The sequence below is a fragment of the Silurus aristotelis genome (assembly GCF_946808225.1).
Source record: "Silurus aristotelis genome assembly, chromosome: 18".
In the NCBI taxonomy this organism is placed as follows: domain Eukaryota; kingdom Metazoa; phylum Chordata; class Actinopteri; order Siluriformes; family Siluridae; genus Silurus; species Silurus aristotelis.
In genome coordinates this window covers 855,753-876,820 of record NC_139591.1, presented here as the reverse complement: position 1 = coordinate 876,820, position 21,068 = coordinate 855,753, and the positions used below count along the sequence as shown (strand labels likewise).

The 21,068-nt window shown below is 38.6% G+C and overlaps 2 protein-coding genes across 3 annotated transcripts; both read right to left on the bottom strand.

Annotated features, from left to right (window-relative positions):
* Positions 1 to 3,174: 3,174 nt before the first annotated feature.
* Positions 3,175 to 9,133, bottom strand: LOC310741535 (bone morphogenetic protein 1-like; the record flags this gene model as incomplete). Its single annotated transcript, XM_083569454.1, has 6 exons — positions 3,175 to 4,153; positions 4,438 to 4,688; positions 6,335 to 6,548; positions 6,725 to 6,852; positions 8,688 to 8,813; positions 9,046 to 9,133. The coding sequence occupies 6 exons, from the start codon at positions 9,131 to 9,133 to the stop codon at positions 4,013 to 4,015; spliced, it is 948 nt and encodes a 315-aa protein (XP_083425580.1). The 3' UTR covers positions 3,175 to 4,012.
* On the bottom strand, positions 8,981 to 21,057 carry LOC310740806 (bone morphogenetic protein 1-like). Of its 2 annotated transcripts, none has more exons than XM_083567847.1 (15): positions 20,762 to 21,056; positions 17,971 to 18,090; positions 17,675 to 17,830; positions 16,878 to 16,995; positions 16,448 to 16,626; positions 16,206 to 16,311; positions 14,767 to 14,891; positions 13,473 to 13,588; positions 12,983 to 13,085; positions 12,470 to 12,586; positions 11,410 to 11,555; positions 11,005 to 11,200; positions 9,737 to 9,862; positions 9,438 to 9,519; positions 8,981 to 9,179 (listed from the first exon to the last, which is right to left on the bottom strand). In XM_083567847.1, exons 1-15 carry the CDS (start codon positions 21,003 to 21,005, stop codon positions 9,158 to 9,160), a joined length of 1,956 nt encoding a protein of 651 aa, XP_083423973.1. In that variant the 5' UTR covers positions 21,006 to 21,056; the 3' UTR covers positions 8,981 to 9,157. The 2 variants fall into 2 exon arrangements, with proteins under 2 accessions (XP_083423973.1, XP_083423972.1); XM_083567846.1 differs by having other exon boundaries at positions 8,991 to 9,179; positions 9,438 to 9,522; positions 20,762 to 21,057.
* Between the last annotated feature and the right edge of the window lie 11 nt (positions 21,058 to 21,068).

Below are 21,068 nucleotides of genomic sequence, written 5' to 3'. Positions count from 1 at the left end.
GGTTTTGTCGTCTCCACAGTCATCACTGTCTCGCTCTTTACAGATACATTCATAAGAAACAGACTTATAGACACTCAACTTTTTCTACTAAACTTTAGAACCAAAAACACAAAATGTACACGAACTGATTAGAACCGAGTCTCAGATTGAATTTCAGAATCAGATGATACAAAGTTAAATATGACTTTACCTGTACATCATCCAGAAGCAAAACTGGAGGTGATGCAGAAGTGTTCGTATCTGCAGTATTCTCTTGTTGATGGAACTTAAATTTTATTAAGCATGTAATTTTGTTTCTACTTTTAATAAGCAAATTGGAGAAGACGCTCGAACATAACATTGTGTCTTCCTCTGATCAGACCAGCCGGTTTCTCCACTGTGGTCTTGGAGATTTTCCCACGGTGGGAAGAATAAAGTTTGTTCTAGTTAGTTTTGTGAAGTTCTGTGTTTTATGTTATTTTGTGTTCATTTTTGTAGTCTTGTGTCACACCGTGGTCCTGGACGGTTGTGTATGTGGTTGGAATGACAATAAAAGAATACTTGACTTGACTACAAGATGTGGTGAAGGTCATGAGTTTAAATCCCATCACCACCAAGCTGGAGTGTGACAAAGAGATCAAATTCCTACATTGTCTGTACAATTCCAACAAAAGTTGCGACACTACAATATAAATTCAGGATGTGATGATTTGTAAATCTCATATTCTAAACACAATCAAACAAAAAAACATAGCAAATGTTTAAAATCGCAATAGATACCGCAAACTTTTAATGATTTTATGTACTGAAAATGATGAGACATTCACCTCTTTCACAATCTTGAGGAACATCATTCTGAAATTGTTCCCCAGTGTGTAGACACACATTTGTCTTTCACAGGTTGAAGCTCCGCCCATTTTTACTTCTGAGAAACTCTGCCTCTCTAAGATACACTGTTTATACCCAATCATCTTATTGACCTGCTGTCAGTGAACCTCATTAATCTGCTAAATGTTTCTCCGACTTTCATTTTAATAACACGCACTTTTTTGCTGAATTGTGTTTCCCCCCCGTCCCAATATTTTTGAGACGTGTTGCAGCATCAAATTCAAAATTACCCACTTTTTTCCTTAAAATGGTTCAATCAACATTTTGCTTTTTTATGTTCTATTGTGAATAAAATTTGGGTTTATGAAATTAGCAAATCATCGAATTCTGTTTTTATTTACATTTTACAGTATCCCAACTTTTTTCCAACTTTCTCCGGAGTGTAACATGTCCCTTCTTGTCTGGTTGCTAAGAGAAAAAATTACAAAAGTTCATATCTGTTACTGTACGTCCTCATGAGGATTAAAAACAGGCCACATTATGTTGATCTGGGAAGCAATGAGGAGCATAAACACTGCTTTAAAATGTAAAGCAAATATCAGCCCAGACTGGAGAAATAATACTTATAAAACATCTTGTGGAACAACTCGAGACAAATGAGAACATAATGAGATTAAATAGTAAATTGATATTTATGAGTGTAATAAATGTGTTACTGAACAGCATCTAGTCAGCAGGGTTTGTTTGGATGCAAAAATGTTTTGAAGAGTTTTAAAGAGTAACACAATGAGGAGGAAACGGTTTGATGTTTGATGCTACAGATCAGCAGGATCGTCTATCACTAATATTTTCTAAACATCAGATCAGTCCTACAGGCCGCAGTGTCGATGTCAAAGGGAATCATCAGCATGGATTTCGGTATTAAGCAGCATGTGACTCATGTTTAGAAGTAAATTCAAACCCGTTCACACACAAAACAGACCTGGTTTTGATTAGATGTTTGTTTGATGAATAAGCACCATTGTGTTCAGGGTCTGATGAGAAACAGCCATTGAGGTCGGGACACTTCTGACATCCTGCATGTGGTGGTCATCAGGAAGGAAGCGCACTGAGAAGTGAACTCTAAAAGTGTGTGTGTGTGTGTGTGTGTGTGTGTGTGTGTGTGTGTGGGGGGGGGGGGGGGGGGGCAAATGTCCAATTCTCATGACATTTTCATCTTTTCTCATAAATCTGCTTGCACAACTCAGACTTGCGTCCTTGACGAGGGGATTTATGGACCTCCCCAACCGTAGTGCATTTAAAGTGAGTTACAGCGAATGAGTTTCTCAGTATGTTCAGGACTGTTTCAGTGTAACACCCTGAACAGATTTCATGCTCTTGGATCCACCAGGCTTCCTGTTTACTTCACCACTAAATCCATGTTATATTAAATATTGCCCACGCATTTGGTATTTGTTGTTTTTTTTTCCATGCATGCTGTAGAAATTCCTGTTCCATGTTTCAGCTTTTTATAATAACTTTGTAGTCTGTTTCAATTCACTTAATGCTTTATATTAATATTCATATTCAAATTTGATTATTATAAATTTAAATATTCATTTGCACTGCTTCCCACTTTCCTGCTTCATAATAAATGAGCTAAATTTTTCGTATAAATATATTGGATCATGAACTATACCAATAAATGTTGCCCCGTTCCTGAGATACCAAAGAACTTGTCTTCAACACCATGAAGATAAATTTGGACTGTATTTTAAACAGTCTGCTACAAAAGCTAAGGACTGCAGACACCATGGACCTTTTTTGCATTAAGGCATTTGGGATTTTTGCATTCAGGGGAGATTATTAGTTAGTTGTTAAGACATTGAATCTGAAGGTTATGAGTTTAAATCCTGGGCCCCTAAGTAAGGCCCTTAACCCCAGAGCTGCTCAGTTGTATGATTGAGATAAATGTAAGTTATAATGGATATGATCTTCTATCAAATGCCATATCAATGATGGAACTGTAATAAATGGACATTCGGTGTCCTACAGATGGGGATGAGGTTCCACATCTCCACATCTACAGTACCAGCTCTGAACAGTAGGGGGCGTTAATGCTCTGACTGACCAGTGGCTCACTCCATGAAACCCTGTTTCTGAAAACGATCAGTGAATAAATAATAAAAACAAACCACAAATTAAAAATAGTTTATTAATCCTTTAAAATCACTGCAGTTCCAGTTTCAAATCTCTCTGAGATCCAAAGGGAACTTAATAACAGCTTTATATTTCCCATAAAAGATAAACCACAATACAATATGTTTCCAAAAGTATTGGGACACCTGACTTTTCCACTAATATGTGGTTCTTGCCCAAACTGTCTTTGGATGTAGGTGAATGAAATTTTCCCGTCACTTGAACTACGAGACACGATTCCCCTGTGCACAAATCCAGCTCCATGAAGATCTGCTTTACATGGGAAAGTTGGAGTAGAAAATCCCCTTCTGTAGAGCACCAACCCTAATGAACATGAATGAATGTGAACACTGACTGCACCCAGGAACCTCCTCACCTTCTCACCTTCATCAGTGCCTGACTTTACTAACACACTTGTGGCTGATTGAATCTCCACAAAATCTAGTGGAACATCTTTCCAGAAGAGTGGAGCTCATTATAACAGCAAAATGGAGAATGTTCAGAAAGAAGCACATAGTGATCAGGTTGGTCCACAAAAGTTTTTTATATATTGTATGTCTGGTGAAATCAGCATTTTGCCTTTTAGCTACACGGTGAAAAGATCTAACAAGGAAGAAAAGCAAGTAGCCTCCATTTTACCAGAATATCTGCATTAATGAATGAATTTGATTCGTTTAAAAGGACATCATTTGGCTTAATTAGCATAATTTTGATTATTTAGCATAATTTACTAACCATAATAACACACAAACTAAAATCTGCTACCCGAGTGTAAATCATGTGCTGAGAAAGATGTAGAATATGACTGAGATGATTTCACAGTGTGTCAGAAGGTCTGTCTGAGACATGAAAGAACAGGACACAGCAGTCTGATGGAAGTGTGTAATGGTTCCAGTAAACAGCTCTGAGACTGATATGTTCTCATCACTGAGATTCAGAATTGAGTCACTTGGTGAAGGATGCATGAAGGAAGATTTCCACAGAAAGAAAAATGGACAAGTTTATAGGAGGAAAAGGTCCCAGGGCACTAGATTGAGTCACTGGTGTGAAGGATGTCCTGGAATTTGGTGCTGGTGTACTGGATGTGAAAGCCCTTTTTACTGACCGTATGATCTGAGTGGAATTTGATGAGGAGGGTATCTCCAGCTGAGGACAGATCATCTGGAGGCTGCAGTAAACAAAATAAATATATATATCATTTTACCAGGAAGACATTATTGAAATTATTTATTTTTTATCTGAAATAGAGACGTGTGTGGGGGGGGGGGGGGGGGTGTTGGGGATGTGCATCAAACAATAAATGTTTATTCCGAGATTAACATGAATTTCAAGGATGTTGTTAAATGAGCACTTGGGGATTTCAAAGATTTTTTTTACGAGATCCTGAAGGTTTTATTGAGATTTTTGAAGAGGGATATGAGGGATATCTGGGAACATTTATAAAATCCGTACCCTGGATCCACAGTAACGCCCAAGGTGTGGCGCTATAGTGTCAGGTCCATCAAATAGCTCCATGTAATCATATGTGCACTTTGCCTCATCCTCCAAATCAAAGATGTTGAAGACGAGCGCAACTCCGAATCCTTTCTCAGCTGAAATGATCCACTCACACTCCTCTGCCTCGCTGTAGTTTTTCTCACCAAACTCAGCATGAGAGTAAAGATCTCCAGGTTCTGCTTCAGCCTTCAGAGCTCCACCACAATCTGCAGGACAGAGAAGAGAAAAAAAAATCCCTAGATATTGTAAATGTTTCCTATAAGATGTCTTTGGGTGCAGAAAGACCACAGAGACAAAGTCAAGTTCTTCTTATGGTTCCTCTTCTTCTTCTTCTTCTTCTTCTTATTATTATTATTATTATTATTATCATCACAGATAATTACACGCTAAATCACTAAACTGTACAACAGCATGGAAATAAAGACAATATAAATGCTATATATATGAATATATATTAGGGATGCACATCTCCATAACTGAGGCCGATACGATACATTAAAGCGTCACATGAAGCAGCTCCCGATACGGTTAGTTCTGCAGTTCAATGTGGTACAGACAGTTCATTTTTATTTCTCTAATTCTAGACTTGTAGCGCATGGCATGAAATAAAACCAGACGTTCTTTTCCTGTTGTGTCTGCAGGAAGTTACAGCTCTACCTCTGCCATGTTAATCTGTATTCTATGTGACTGTCAGGACACGCCTCCGTTGTCTCCAGTGTTGTGATACGTCATATTGACGTAGCAGCGGCGGTGCTGAGAGAACGCGCTCGAGAAACGGTTTAGCAACGAGAAATCGATCTACATAGGAAACATCGTGCACAAATTATTGTTCACTTTCTTTTTAAATTATAAAAGTGTAGCGCATCTACTAATATCTTTTGTAAATCGATGCATCACATCGTTAATGTTTATGACGATGCACCGGTGCGAATCTGTGACTCTTACAATCCCTGATAACATAATAATGCATAATAATGCACAGTTCTATAAAGTTGCCAAGTAAAGGTTTGTGCCAGATATGTGACCATGTAAATACTTTGTGATTTCAAAATATTATATAAAAAAATCATTAATATTTCCACATTTATGTTACACAATATTAAATATTTCAGTCTTAGAATTTTTGGATTTTTCTTATTGAGCATCTGGCATTGCGATAGTCACTATGGAATCATTCATCAAAGGGAAATATTAGAATTCTTGATACTGAACCAATTTGTGGATTAATTTGTGGACTTTATTGTCTTTTATAGAAGAAACAGCAACATGCTGAAGAAAGTTTTGTTTTCCAAAAGACCTGGATTGTGTTAGAGAGGCAATTTTTATGAGACATTTGGTGGCAAAATAAATATCATCTGTGACCTGGAACACAAGCATGAAGAACCAACAGCAATAAGAAGAAAGACTGTTTAATGAGGTGAGATTTTATGCAATTGTTAATTAGAGTCAGTGTGATTCAGGTGTGAGTGATAAGTGACATGTGAAAAACAAGGAAGTGCAGTGGCTGTTGGGTAACGTAGTCTCTATGCAATAATCCCGATTAAATTAGTTTTCTAGCAGTTGCAAAAATCTTTCTTCTATATTACCAAATCTTCTTCTTCTTCTTCTTCTTCTTCTTTCGGCTGCTCCCATTGGGCATCTCCACAGCAGATCATTCGTCTCCATACCCCCCTGTCCTCTACATCTCCCTCTTTCATCCCAACTACCTGCATGTCTTCCCTCTACATCCATAAACCTCCTCCTTAATCTTCCTCTTTTCCTCCTTCCTGGTGGCTCCATCCTCAGCATTCTCCTACTGATATACTCATTCTGATTCATTTACATCAGTGTTTGTTTATACGACAGACTTTACCTGTTGTAAACGATGCCTCAAAGCCATGTTTCTGGACCAAACTATCTGAGAAAACTTGTAGAAACATCATGTTGGTGCTGGAAATAACGGGAGATGGTTTTTTGCTTCCACAGAAACGTCCTAAACTGGGCGATGCATCGTTGGGGCCGTTATAAACCTCCAGATAATCGTAGGAACATTCAAGATGGCTTTCCATGTCAATTTCATTAAAGACCTAAAACAGAGAAAAGTGATATACAGTGAAATGGATGATGGACGTATACAGTCAAAAATCTGATTGATGGTGCAGAAGATGGTGAGGGTGTGTGTGTGAGGGTTGGAGGTGAAGGCACTATGTCTGGTTTGGAATACCAGCACTAGTAGGAAAATGAAGAGGAAACATGGACGTACCAGTCTGATTCGGTGGCCTGGTGTAGTGTGTAGCACCCAAGTGCACACTTTCTTATTGGGATATTTTTCTGGCCAGTTGGAACTCGTGATGAAGACGGGCAAGCTGGCGATCACATGATCACAACCAGCTACGTGTGCAAACACAACAGCAAAAAACATAAAAGATCAGAAATGCCGAAACTGAGTGTTTATCTGAATCTGAACACAACGTTGTTTTATACAAACCCATTCAGATTCAGATTCACGCTGTGTTTCTCATTTTCCCAGTTTCACGTTTGCTCTTTGTTGTAACTCGCTGTCTGTGACGTGGGAACGCACGTGGGTCAGAACAGCATCAGTTACACCGTTGGTTACACGGTTTTATTGCTAACAGCATCAGTTTCCTCGCATCAGATCTCATCGAATCAGAAGGTGATCCACTTACAGTGTTGTGTGTTAATGTTAATGAGTATGAGAGCATCAGGAGACTGAGAACAACATGGAAGTCTTTTTGTTCATGTCTGCATGTTTGTCCAGACTTCATATAGCAGTATATGTGTCAATCAGTATCAATCTTTCAAATGATCTCGGGTTCAATCTCACCTCCCTTAATTGCGAGATTGTTTTCAGAAAGAACGATTCTGTAGAAACTACTAAGGAACAAACTCCAGTAGAAGGAAAAGATCTCATGCCATTTCTTTCTCTCTCATTCTGCACGATGCTCTTGTGTTCTCTGACTTCAGCATGGACAATTTGTTAGTGTGAATGGAGAAGTGGTGCTGCCTAGCAGCCCCTGAAGAAAACATTCTCCTGGAAATAAGTGAAAACAGAGTCGTGTCTGTTCTTTATTGTTGAAGTGTCTCACATTCTGTTAGGACAAAGACGTTACAAAATGGTTTCTTGTGTTTACAGCCTACAGACTACACGATGGCCTGAGTTGTCTACGGTGTATTGAATAGGAAATGCAATCAGCTGGACAGAGAAGACAGATTGGTTTGGTCCAGCTTTGTCTAGTCGTCTCATCCGAATGAAAGATTTCTACTGTCCAGTCTTTTGCACACATTTACAACATGGACCCAATCCACTTCTGCAGGACTGCACATGCATGTCCTCCACATTTATACTGCACACTGAACACCTGATGCATGCGTACGTGTGTGTTTCTGGCATTTGCACTGTAAATCTTTGTAAATGTATCTGAATTGCATGGTGTAGGACACAGACACGTTCCTGTGGTGTTCAACTCTTAAATCTTGAATTCAAGGCAGATAGAAATGTGTTTGGAATGATGATTATTCCAGTTTCTGAAGATTTTCTATCGTTCAGAATAATTGCTGCAGAAATGCATGGGATATTATTCCGTTTAAATCTCTTTTTAACAGGGTTTTGAAGCGTTGTGAAAACTGTGCTGTTTTGGAGGTGGTGGTGAGTGAAGGGCAAATTGAAGGTCACAGAAAGCATTTTGTGTGAAAGCAATGAAAACTGTGTGTTGAGTCCGTATTCACTTCTGTTCTTCACTGCATGATTGTGTGATGATTTTTGGAAACATGGCTTCGGTATTAATTCATGCATGTTAGCAATTAAAAATGTTTTTATTATTTATCTGATTTCTTTTCTTTATTTTTCCCTGCCAGTGTTTGTGTGTGTTTCTCTCTCCTTCTTCACACCCAGTGTTTTTTTGCTCTGCTGTCTCTGGCTCTCTGATGTCCTACTATAAGTATAATCATAATGAAATAATGACCGGCAAAGAGATCGATCATGGGCCAGAACCTGACCAGAAGAGGTGGAGCACATTGTTTCACAGCAGCACCATGAAGACCTTGCGTCAGAAGACTTTTTTTCCTGTGCACTTCTCAGTCTTCTCATCCTGGACTATGTAATATTATATTCAATGTATTTCTACAAAAGGTTTGTAGCAGAGGAGGAACTGCACACTGTAGTGTTTGAGGGCAATGCAGGAGATGAGAGATGTATGAGAGTCTACCTTCCTTGCAGTCATGCAGGTTGGTGTGTAAGGTGAACCCGCTGTGGCACTGACAGCTATAACTCCCAAACGTGTTCACGCACTCATGCTGGCAACCTCCGTTCTCCCGGGAGCATTCGTCCACATCTCCAAGGAGAAAAACAGTTTTACTAATATACAATTTTATATGACTATTTTCAGTTTCTATCTATCTATCTATCTATCTATCTATCTATCTATCTATCTGTCTGTCTGTCTGTCTGTCTGTCTGTCTGTCTGTCTGTCTGTCTGTCTGTCTGTCTGTCTGTCTATCTAGTTAACAAAATGACATGTAGCTAGCTCACCGGAGAAGAAGGTCGCAGTGAAGCCCCTGCGAGACACAGTGCTGTCGGATTTAAACTCCACGTGCAGGATGTTGGAGTCGGAGGTAATCGGCTCTGGAGTTGCAGCTCCACAGAATCTCCCATGAAGCCTGGAATCACTGCGAACTTCTACATAATCATATTTACACACCTGAAAATCATCCAGAGGAGGAGCATGAATGTCAGCAGACACGTTTCATTGCAAATTTTCTTAACATAATTAACAATTAACAATAACTTATGAATAATAACTCTCACACACACACACACACACACACCCACACACACACACACACACACACACACACACACACACACACACACACTGACGTTGTCGCCTTCTGTGTCAAAGCTGTGGAACAGCAGTGTGATGGTGTAGTGTTGAGGAGCAATGAGCTGCCACACACACTGTTTATTAGGGGGGTATTCGTGAGGCCATCCTGGACTGAACACAGAGCCATTTAATGCGGTGAGAAAACCTCCACACGCAGCTGCTACAGCCACACACACACACACACACACACACACAGAGTAAAAGAAAAATCATTAATAAACAATACAGCAAGGTGGGAAAACAAAGACATAATTGGTGAAAAGTGTTTGTGTGTGTGTGTGTGTGTGTGTGTGTGTGTGTGTGTGTGTGTGTGTGTGTGTGTGTGTGTGTGTGTGTGTGTGTGTGTGTGTTCTTTGTATTGTATTTGCCCTCACCCTCACAGCTGCGTCGGTCAGTGGCAAGTCGGTATCCAGGTTCACACGCACATCTGTAACTGCCCAGTGTATTAATACACCTGTGACTGCACTGAGCTTTATCAGGTCTGGCACATTCATCCACCTCTACACAAAAAACACCAACATACAGACATTAAAAACCCTCTGCACATTCTACATCATTCTGTACATTTATTCTGTATATAAAAGTTTTATTCTTTTCAATCATTCCATTTATTTATTATTTGTTGTATATCCCAGATGATCCTCATCTCTATCATCTGTAGATCCACTGTGTAGAACTTTCTACAGTTTTATTTACATATTGTAATTTTTATATCCCACATTCTCTACACACATCCTGCACTAATATAACCTCTCATATATACGAGGTGGTATTAAAAAATATCGAGACAAGTTTTATAACACGCCAACAGATGGCAGCACGAGGCTGCACGCACAGTCACAGGGAGCACCGACCCTCATAAGTCAGTGTGCCAATAGACATCATCCTGTGTACATCGAGAGCTGTGCAACTGGTGCTGTTCTGACAACATGCGTTACCACGTCTGCTATTCTGAACACATGCGCACCCTGTCACCGAGCTCCTCCTCGCACGTGAGTTTCTTGCTGGAAACAACACAGTCTCACTTCCACAATTTGGTAGATATTGGGCAAACTTCAGTAATATATATATATATATATATATAATATTTGGTCTTTTTGCAAACAGCAAAAATTGCTTTTGACAGCAATGCATCTATTTCTTTCTAAAGAAAGAACTATAATTTGAATGTGATGCTATAATTTGTATATATGAAAAAAATAATGTATAATGTATTAAAATAATGCAGCAGGACACAGAAAGCCAAGACCAAGGGAATGTCATGGAAGGAAGAAGTTTGAATACTTTTATGGGTCAGGAGCTGGTTCACACCGACTTTGGGCAACCACCTGGACTGTAGGTTCAGTTCATAAACTGCGTACAGAAGAAATGAGCTCAGGTTCTTCGATGTTCAGTGTAAGATGTCTTCTTTGCAGCACTATTCTGTAATAAACCAATTAAGAAGGCCAGCTCATCCATTCTGGACAAGGAACAGCATGACCTAGTGGAGTGCCTTTAGTAGAAGCTTCATCCAGGTCTTCTGTATAAAGTTCTATAGGAGGTTGTTTGTACTATCTTCTTCTCATATATCAGAATGCACTGCAACTTTACTTCCATTCATTTTCCATTCACTTTATTATCATCGTTTTGAAATCAGTTGTACCTTTGAAGAAATTTGCAGCAAATCCACATTTATTAACAGAACCATCTGAGACGAACTTCATCCAGAGTTGGTTGGACCTGCTTTTGATATCTTGGGGAATCTGGTTACCACAGAATCGTCCAAGAAGCGGGTCATTCTCTGAGCTACCATCACGCACCTCCAAGTAATCATACGCACAGCTGTCATGAATCTCCAACTGAACAACAAAAATTAAAAAGACCATCAACAAATCAGCAAATCACTCAGACTTTCACACACATGACTGTACAAATCTCCTCTCACACAACGGAGGACAATAGGAGGGAAATATGTTGGGGTTTTGACTGCTATTCTATCTTTATTCATGGTGTGAATTCAGAAACTCAGAACAGTCAATGGGCAGTTATTTACTGACATTTTTCTCACCTCAAATGTCCGGAAGGAAAGTGCCACCTGAAACCCTTCAGTCACTGTCACCTTCCACACACACACTTTACTGGGATGATAGTCGTCAGGGTAGTTTGGTGACGCAATCTCCCCTCTATCAGTGTTTAATTCTTCACCACATATTGCTGAAAATAATTATACGTAAATGAAATGTACACTGTTCCCAATAAAAACCTGCCCAAACCAGAGCACAAGAAATAAGTGTGTAGGATTGAAGGCTGTAAAACAAATGTCTTACAGACTTTTATACAACTGAGCAGTTGAGGGATAAAGTCCTTGCTCAAAAGCCCAGCAGTGGCAGCTCAGGGGTGCTGGGATTTGAACTCATGACCCTCCTGATCAGAAGTCCAATATCTTCTCTACTGCTACTGCTAAGCGAAACTGAATAAACGAGACTGAGATGTGCTTACAACAGATCAGAGAATTATGTTTGTTTTGGCCTGCGCACAGAGAGAAATAAAGAAGATGAATTGGTTAATATTTTGGAGAAAGCTGAAATGTTGGTTGGTGCTTCCTGTGACTGTGCATGCAGCCTTGTACTGCCATCTGTTGGTGTGTTACGAAACAAGTTTCAAACCTTTTTGATACCACCTCATAGATTACCCAGGTGATGTGTCCTTTTGAGAAGGTTGCGCATGGGGATTATCAGTGTTCCAATCCAATTTTTGGATGGGGCATTTCCTAGACCACGAGGCATTCATAAATATTCATAATGTCCCAAATCAGTAATAGTGTTTTCTCATTCATCCTTCATCGGAAATCTTAAGAGCAATCGATCATATATATTGTTTCCTTCTTGTTTTCTCGTGATCATGACTTCATTTTCTCGTTCTTCCGACATAAAAAACATTGTTTCTAAAACCCGCTCTTACGCTGATATTTCAGGAATCAGTGTAATAATAATAATCTCTAATTCAGTTTCAGAGGTGGCATAGTAACGTTATTCTGCTTCAGAACTTCACTGTAAGAAAGCTGTTAGGGTCAAGTGTGTGATGATTCAGAAATGCATTAATATTGTGGCTTGAGGATTTATATTTACCTTCATACAGGGCGGAGAACCCTTTTCCAACCCAGTTACTGCTGCTGCGAAACTCGATCCACAAACGACTGTTAGTGGAAACGAGAGAATCTGGAACCCGATCTCCACAAAAACGACCTGAAAACATAGATGTGTACATATTTACACTCTAAACCACGACCTATTAAGGACTATCATATCTTTTGAGTATGCCTCATGACTGTGCATCTCAGAACGTCATTAGTTTAGCTCAAATAATTGCTAACTCTAGAGTCCTAGCTAGCTAAGTAGCCTAGTAAAGTAGTAGCTGAGTAATCTAAAACTAGCTGAACCTACAACATCGAGTTAAGGGAAGTTAATTCAAATGCTAGTGATCATGTGATGTAATCAAAATAAATACATTTTGTCAAATGTTTTATTGTCAAAATATTTTGTCAAATGTGTGTTAGCCGTGTTGCAAAATGTGTCACAGTATTAATAATGTATGCCTTATCTATTTAGAGTAGTTTTAGAGAATACAGAAAGGTCAATTACCTATTAAAGGAGAGTTCCTCCAGTATCCATCTCGCACCTCCACATAATCATACGAGCAAAGATGACTTTGGTAGAGATCCATGGAGGTGAAATTAAGTATGATCTAAAACAGACACAGTAAAACTGAACAATAGGCTGGAATTAATTCACAATTAATTAAGAGCAAAGGATCATTGTGGTTATTTCTTTGGTTTATTTAAATGCCACTATCATAAAAAATTCCAGTTTAGTCCTTTGATTTCAGTTATTTGAAGTCATTGATTTGTCATTTTCCAAGCTTTTTACCCATTGAGCTGTTTGAGATGTTTTTAATAAAAACATTTTCCATGTTACAATTCTCTAAGAAACAATGCAATAGAAAATTGTTCTTCATGTCAGGTTTTATGATAGAGATCAGATCTAACTCAACCGATCTCCAAAGAATTCAGTCAGAAGATGAACCAAAAGCCTAAATCAGTAATTATCTGTTACTTTTTTCTGTATGTTTGACCTTTTCTCCAGGTGTAACAGAGATGCTCCATGCACACTGTGTGTATGCGACATATCCATTTGGAAATCCAGGAGAAGAGAAATTCCCAGAGCTCTCCTGCAAACTCTCTCCACACTCTGCCCACACAACACAGTCACATATCAAAGGAAATGAATTCCATCACCAGATCGTCATTTCAGAAGCTACTGCTGTGTGAGATAGAGGTAGAAATGAGTAGTGTTTGGAACAGTATACTGCATTTTACATACATTTCATTGCCTTTCAGAAAGCTGATGATGACACCAAATGTACGATTTTGCAGTCGTATGGATCTTCTCCATCATGTATCATCATGTGTTGCCTTTTAGGATGTCATGTTTGTGATGGATATGTATTGTGTTTACCATTTTGTTCTTATTTATAGAAAGATCATGTGACCATATCAAATACATCTAAAGGAGTAACTTTTCCCAGAAAATCCAGACTCTGCTATTGATCCAACATCAAATAATCCACATACAGGGAAACTAAACAGAACATCTGGACCATTCAGGCTGGATTTAACATTAATGTTAAAACTCAAACAGTGTGTATCAATTCCACACTACACACACTTTTCACTCTTTCCAAGCTTGATCCCTCACAGGAGCTTCTGCCATATCTTCTGACCAGAAAATATCTTGCATGGAGCTCTATAAAAGACCAATTGTTACAGTTACGTGTTATATTGAACATAGATACATCTAGTGGCACATATGGAGAATGGACCAGGGCTTACGATAGCCAATTTAAAGCTGATGTAAGATGATGGCCTACACAAATTTATATTGAATTGGTTCATAGATAAGAGACAAAAATATCCAATGTACCAGTGGATCTGTACAGTAGTTGTAGCAGCACTAAGAGGATTATTGACTCTGTACTCACACTTTCCTCTGCACAAGACAACTGATGGTTTAAAGCACATTAAGAAGGTCAGAAAAGTCACAAATGAACTCGACACACCTGTGACCTGAGACTCATTCCAGGGGACTATACTTTGTGAATCTGATCAGAGAATGCCAAGAGTTTGTAAGGCAGCATGAACGCTACATGGAGCTACTTTGGACAATCTAAAATATAAAACATATTCTTGGTTATTAAACATGAGTTTGTTTACTAATTAATTCCATACATGTTCAATAGCTGTTCATTAGCAGCTGCGCTAGGAGAAGGTGGAGACTCTTCTTTTAGTATGAGAGAGATGCTGTTCCTGATGCTCTCAGACAATCAGAGACAAAACGAGTCAGAAATGGAATCATTTCAATCCACTTACTGGGACACTTGTAGAGCTTTCGTGCCTGAGTGACGTCGCCTTCGCTCAGTCTCATCCTCTGACCAATCAGGGGAATGATCCCGTTTACATCATACCGAGGCAGAATCGTATCCAAGAGGACGCTTCTATTATACATGTGTAGGGTTCAGGGGGAAAACAATACACATTTATTTATAAGACCATTTTAACTAAACAATAGAAATGTAATATTTTTCTTATGGAATAATTATTGATGTAACATAAACGCAGGACATTTGGTGATTCTGGTTTGTAAACATTTTCGCTATACATCTATGCTGTTTTTTAGTTAAATTCTAAAACATAAATTACATAATAATATTCATTCATTCATTTATTCATTTTCTCCTGCTTATCCGTAATTCGGGTCGCGGGGGCAGCAGTCTAAGCAGACCCCCCCCTTCGACTGCTGCCCAATCCTCACAGCACCGTCCCTTACCGTCCCTCCTGCAGGTGGTGAGCCCACGGGAAGGCGGCCCCACGTCACGGACCTTGATATTTCCCTCGTAAGGGACCCCCGAAGCATAGAGGGTTAAGGGCCTTGCTCAAGGGCCCAAGAGTGGCAGCTTGGCGATACCGGGGCTCGAACCCCAGACCTTCCGATCGGCAACCCAGCGCCTTAACCGCTGGAGCCACCACCCCCCCACATAATAATATGTATAATTATTATTTATTTTATTTTTTTATAGCATCAGCACATGATGACAAAGTTTATATTGTGATTTGGCAATAAGGATGATTGTGATTAAATTATATTGATTTTATTCACATAATTATTGTTTTTTATAGTGTTATTGTTATTATTATTGTTGTTGTTGATCTTTCCCATCTCCTTTGTCCTCTTTCTTTCTTTGCTATGAAGGTAGTCGGTAATAGTTTTGTGTTTATTAATAGAGCCATACATATTTATATAAATTAGAATAACCCCTGAGATGATGCTGCTGGTTGATGTTTTTAATTATTTGAGTTGGATCTCAGTATGAAACTGCTTTGTTTCTTTATAATCCATTAAGTTCTCCGTGTACGAACCCATCTGCGTTCATGGTCTACATCCGATTGGCTGAATGTAATTGTGTCGGAATATGAAATGATAATGAATTTGTTATTATTTGAATCAGGATTCATCATCAGAGCGCTTCAGTAACAGCACCGTCTGCAGTCAAATTTGAGTTATTGAGCTGCAGTTATTTAAAAATAAATTAAAACCATGAGATCTGAAGTTTTGTATTTCCTACTTCCTACTTTCCTATTAAAGAAGAATGAGAGGATTTTTTTCGATTATACAAATGTTTTATCTGTTCCACGATTATTGCACTGTTTTTTTTCCTTACAAAAAACTGAAAGAATGAAAAGATTGAGCATGTTTTCTCATGATTGTATAATTAAAGACTGTGTAGAGGAGGGATATATAATGATCACACCTGGAGAAGGTGTTTGTGGAGTAGTGCATGATGCTGTCGAAGTCGTACGTTTCTCCTAACGAGTTCACCTCATCCGGTCCCATCTTCAGGAAATTATACTCCTGGCCTACACACATTACAGAGCGAAAGCCAGCAGAGCAGATCTGTGGATATGTTTTTCGTGCTCTTCAAAGTAACTCTGATTAGCATAAATCATCATCGAGTTTACGAGGTGGAGAGAACAGTAGGAGTGTGAGTGTTACCTGGTTGTATGTTTTCTTTAATAATGCTGACATGTGCATCCCGGTCAGGTCGTGTGTGTTCATGCCAGAAGCCAATCACGTGGCCGAGCTCGTGAACCACAATGCCAAATTTATCACAATTCTTTCCAATGGAGATAGCCTGAGGTCCATCACCTCTCCGACCCACATAGGAGCAACATCTAAAAAATAGATTTAGAAATACACTTAGTGCTTCTTCAGTCATCGATTAAAATCTGTAGTGTGGTTCAGAAGGTTGCAAGAGAACATCTGGGTTTACAAGGAGCATCACAAGGAGCATCATAAAGAGCATCACATGAACTTTTCAGTGAAGACCATGCAATCATTCTGCTTTCTGTTTTAGTTTGTTTATCAAACTAAACTAAATAAATACATATATATATATATATATGTATAGTTTGTTTGTTCTTACCCACATGGCCGGTATGTGAAGATGATGTAGTTCTCCTCAGCTGTTCGTTCTACAAAGGAGACACAGACGTGTCGTTCCCAGTGCCGCATGGCCTGTTTAAAGATCGCTTTCTGACTGCCTGAGAAGAGGAATTTAAACCCAAGTGTTTTATTTGCTTTAAATTGATTTCTTTTTGATCATATTCTCATGCATGCAAATAATATAAAATGGCTATTAGAAGAAGTAATTTGTGCTAAATACAAGGTGGTATTTAAAAATTTGGGGTCTAATGGTGTAACTGATGCTGTTCTGACCCACGTGTCTGCGATTTCATTACGGACAGCGAGTTAGAACAAAGAGCGAACGTGAAATTCTGTGTGAAACCTGGAACATCTGCCACAGAGAATTTTGATGTGACGTACGTGTGACAGTCATGAGCACTTCATCAGCGTGTGGAAGTAGTGCATCAATATATTTTATTAGAAAAGAGATCAACATCACTGTAGACTTCAAACTGAGCTCTGAGATACAGCTAGTGAGTGACTGGTATCACTTTTATCTGTTAGAAAGATCATTAAAAGAGCTCATGTACTGAGCCGAGACCCTCATCGCTCATGTTAGCTCCATCATCTCATAAACCTCAAAGTCATGGAGGCATCAGTGCTGTAATGAAGCCACATGGAAAAGGTTTCTTCAGTGTGTTCTTAGGGGTGTGTGTGTGTGTGTGTGTGTGTGTGTGTGTGTGTGTGTGTGTGTGTGTGTGTGTGTGTGTGTGTGTGTGTGTGTGTGTGTGTGTGTAGTTATTAAGAGTGTCCCACCACTGAAACTGGAACTGATCACGTAAGGAATGACCCCATCAGGCCAAATTCTCTCGTTCTTCGCAGTAGCAGCTCTCTTCCTACGAGAAAACTTCAAACTGTTCCAAAATTGTCGACTCCGATTGGCTGAAGCATCTGTTTCTCCATTTCTGTTAACTGACTCAAAAATGTATAGAAAAGAAAGGAGGAACACACAACGAGAGCACACATGCTGGTAAGTCAATCACATTATACTGTAGTGTAGACACACACACACACACACACACACACACACACACACACACACACACACACACCTGTGTTATTGACAGTGGTATTAGAGTGTTCAGTGGTGTGTTGAAGGTCCTTCTCAGCCTGATCTTGTCTGAAGAAGTGCAGGTCCTCCTGGTCCAGAGCAATGTCTCCAATAAATGCAGCTGTCCAGTTGAAATAGAAGAAGAGTTAAATATATAAAAAATTTACTTGACATTCAGATCATAAATTTAGAAAATTCCTAACATTCCCAAACCCCAACTTCAAATGTGTTAAATATTTACTGTATTGTATTTAATATATATATATATATTTCTATTAAGTATACTAGAACTTTTGTAATGAATATTTTCTTAGTTGCAATTTTAAGAAAAATGCTGAATCACAAGAAATGTTACATTTTAGTGTATTTAGAGAAAACATACTTATTTGACTCTTAAATTATGTTTTTTGTTTGCTTTGTGTAAGAACCTTAAAATGATGCAGCTCTCAGTTTGTTTAAAGTTTATGTATCTTTACTAAAGCTGTAATCACACATTTTGCGAAGACTAAATATTCTTTGAAATGTTTTAAATGATGGTGTTTTTAACGACGTAAATCATCAAACGGAACTTTTGCTATGTTTCCACACGGACAGTTTTAATTGCCGGATTTGTGCATCATGGCGGATTTTGGTGTCGGATTTAAGACTTGGCGCATCAGTAAATGTTTAGTGAAAATAAAACAATATTTTTCTTTGGAGTTTATATATTTTTTTATATTAAAATAAAAAATTGGACGTCGTGAATAAATGTGCTGCGTTGAAGTTTTAATTTTGCCTTTTATATTTATTTATTTATATTTTTCTTTAAAATGGTCAAACAGAAATGTGCACTTTATTAATCAACTAATAAACAAATTAAGAAAATGAGTGCCGTTAAAAAGAATTTGCGTTAACGTTCATTCATCATCATTCATTCATTCATCCAAACGTCTGTCCAAACGTTCAGCTGAAATATTTTGCTGTGTCTCTTGTAAAACTTTTCAAAGATGTTCTTCACTAGTTGGAGATTCTTGTTCCTCCCAGAGCAGTTCAGTAGGATTCAGGTGCGTCTTGTTGTACGGTGAAGTCGCTTCCGGACGGAACTGCATGGTGATGAAGTGTAGAATGGGAGCTGTGATGGTCCACTTTCTGTAATCTTCTCTGCTCCAAAACAACCCCAAATCATTCAACCTCCACCTCCATGTGTGAGTGTGGGGGTGAGGGAGTCTGATCACATCTTCTCCTTCTTACACAAGTTCTTCTGGTAGAGACACAAATGTCCCGTTTGGACTCCACAGAGTTCAGTATAAGTTTGCTTATACTCAGGAATATGATCAATGGCAGTGATTGGACATGAATATGTTCCTTACTTCCTGGAAGAGTGTGTGATGAGACCGATGAATGTTTGTCGGCTCTTCATTAGGAACCATTAGGAAGATCACACACACGTACGAAACACCAAAACACAGCCCAAAATTTCCAAACTGGTAGGCCAAAAGTATTAGGACACCCGAATTTTCCACCAATATGTGTTTCTTCCTCGGACAAAGTTGGAGGCACACAATAGTCTTTGGATGCTGCATAAAATTTCCCCTTCACTTGAACTAGGAGACCAAAACCTGCTCCAGCATGTCAAATCTCCTGTGCACAAAATCAGCTCCATGAAGATCTGCTTTTTAATGGGTTATGGATCTTTGATCTTAATCCTATTAATAAAAAATACTTTTTTTTTCCTTTGCAATGTTTTTTTTTCCGCATTATCTCAGTGTCCCAATTCTTTTTTTGGACTTGCGGTTGCATGAGATGTGAACTCACAACCCCCAGTGTGTTTCCTGTACATGGAGGTGATTATTCAATGGATTAGCATGGCTTAACTCAGAGTGGAAAATTCCAGACTCCATTTATTAGATGTTTGAATAGTAAAAAATGTGTGTGTGTGTGTGTGTGTGTGTGTGTGTGTGTGTGTGTGTGTGTGTGTGTGTGTGTGTGTGCACGCACTATATATGTGTGTGCATTCTTCATTTTATTAATATTCTGTTCGTGTTTCTGTAGTAGAAGATCATGAGCGTAGACCTTGTGGCTCATGTTGGATGGAATATAAAACTAAGAAATAGAATAAAAATTTATATTTGTGAATTTGTTTTCTATTCATGTTTTTTTTAAAACCTGTGAAATTCTTCAGGAAAGAGTAGTTTCACAAAAACAAAACAAAAAAAGCTGTTTGGTTCGTCTTTTGGGGAATTTTAATGTTATAATGAGTTCAATAGTAAAAGAGAAAATTAAATGTGAAACCTGAGGGACTGGGATTTATAGCTGCTGTGTTGAAAAGAGTGTCAGGAAATAATTTAAGGACACTTTTAATTCATGTTTAAATAAAAAGTCGTTTCTACAGTATGAAGTCCAACTGCTTCACATTCTGTCTTTTCATTTTTCAATTCTTTTCTTATTGTCTCATTAGATTAATTTGCATAATGACTGCAACAGCCTCTTCACATAAAATACACGTTTGTACTGTATTTACAGTATTTTCCTGAGCAAATGTCAGTAAAAAAGTATTTATGGTTTTCAGCTCTCTAGAAATCATCACTTCTTACTTTGCCCCAACTGCCCCACCAACATTAGAATGAATTTTAATACGGGGAAAAGGGTTTATATATTTTAAACACTTAATTATTCCCATTTAAGCCACACTTCTGTATTTCAGCGTAACAGAAATAAAAATCACTGCCAGTCTCACACTTCACCTGTGAAAAGCATCAGAAAGTGTGTTTAAAGCGTCTGCATGTAAATCTGAATATTTAGGAGTTATTTACCTGCCTTGCATGGATCCCTGTAGTTGACGGCATCAGTTTCAGAAGGATATTTAACTTCTAAATCTAAGCCGATGACCAGCGATAAACAAGAATGCAGGAGCAAAAATGTCCACTGGGAATTCATGATGAGTTTCAACCACATGTGCAAAGCGATAGATGAGAACACCAGCTTAGATCTTCTGGGGTTTATTCTGGACCAGTGAGTCGCTATAACACACCCAGGCAGTGAGCCATACTCAGACATCGCAAGCTTTTCAGTCTCTCTCAAACACACACACACACACACACACACACACACACACACACA

Coding starts and splice junctions, on each gene's coding strand:
- LOC310740806 (XM_083567846.1), bottom strand. CDS start 21,005: ATGTCTGAGTATGGCTCACTGCCTGGGTGTGTTATAGCGACTCACTGG. Junction 16,627..16,877: donor TTCACATACCGGCCATGTGG/GTAAGAACAAAC, acceptor TCTATTTTTTAG/ATGTTGCTCCTATGTGGGTC. Junction 9,180..9,437: donor GAATACCCCCCTAATAAACA/GTGTGTGTGGCA, acceptor GATGATTTTCAG/GTGTGTAAATATGATTATGT.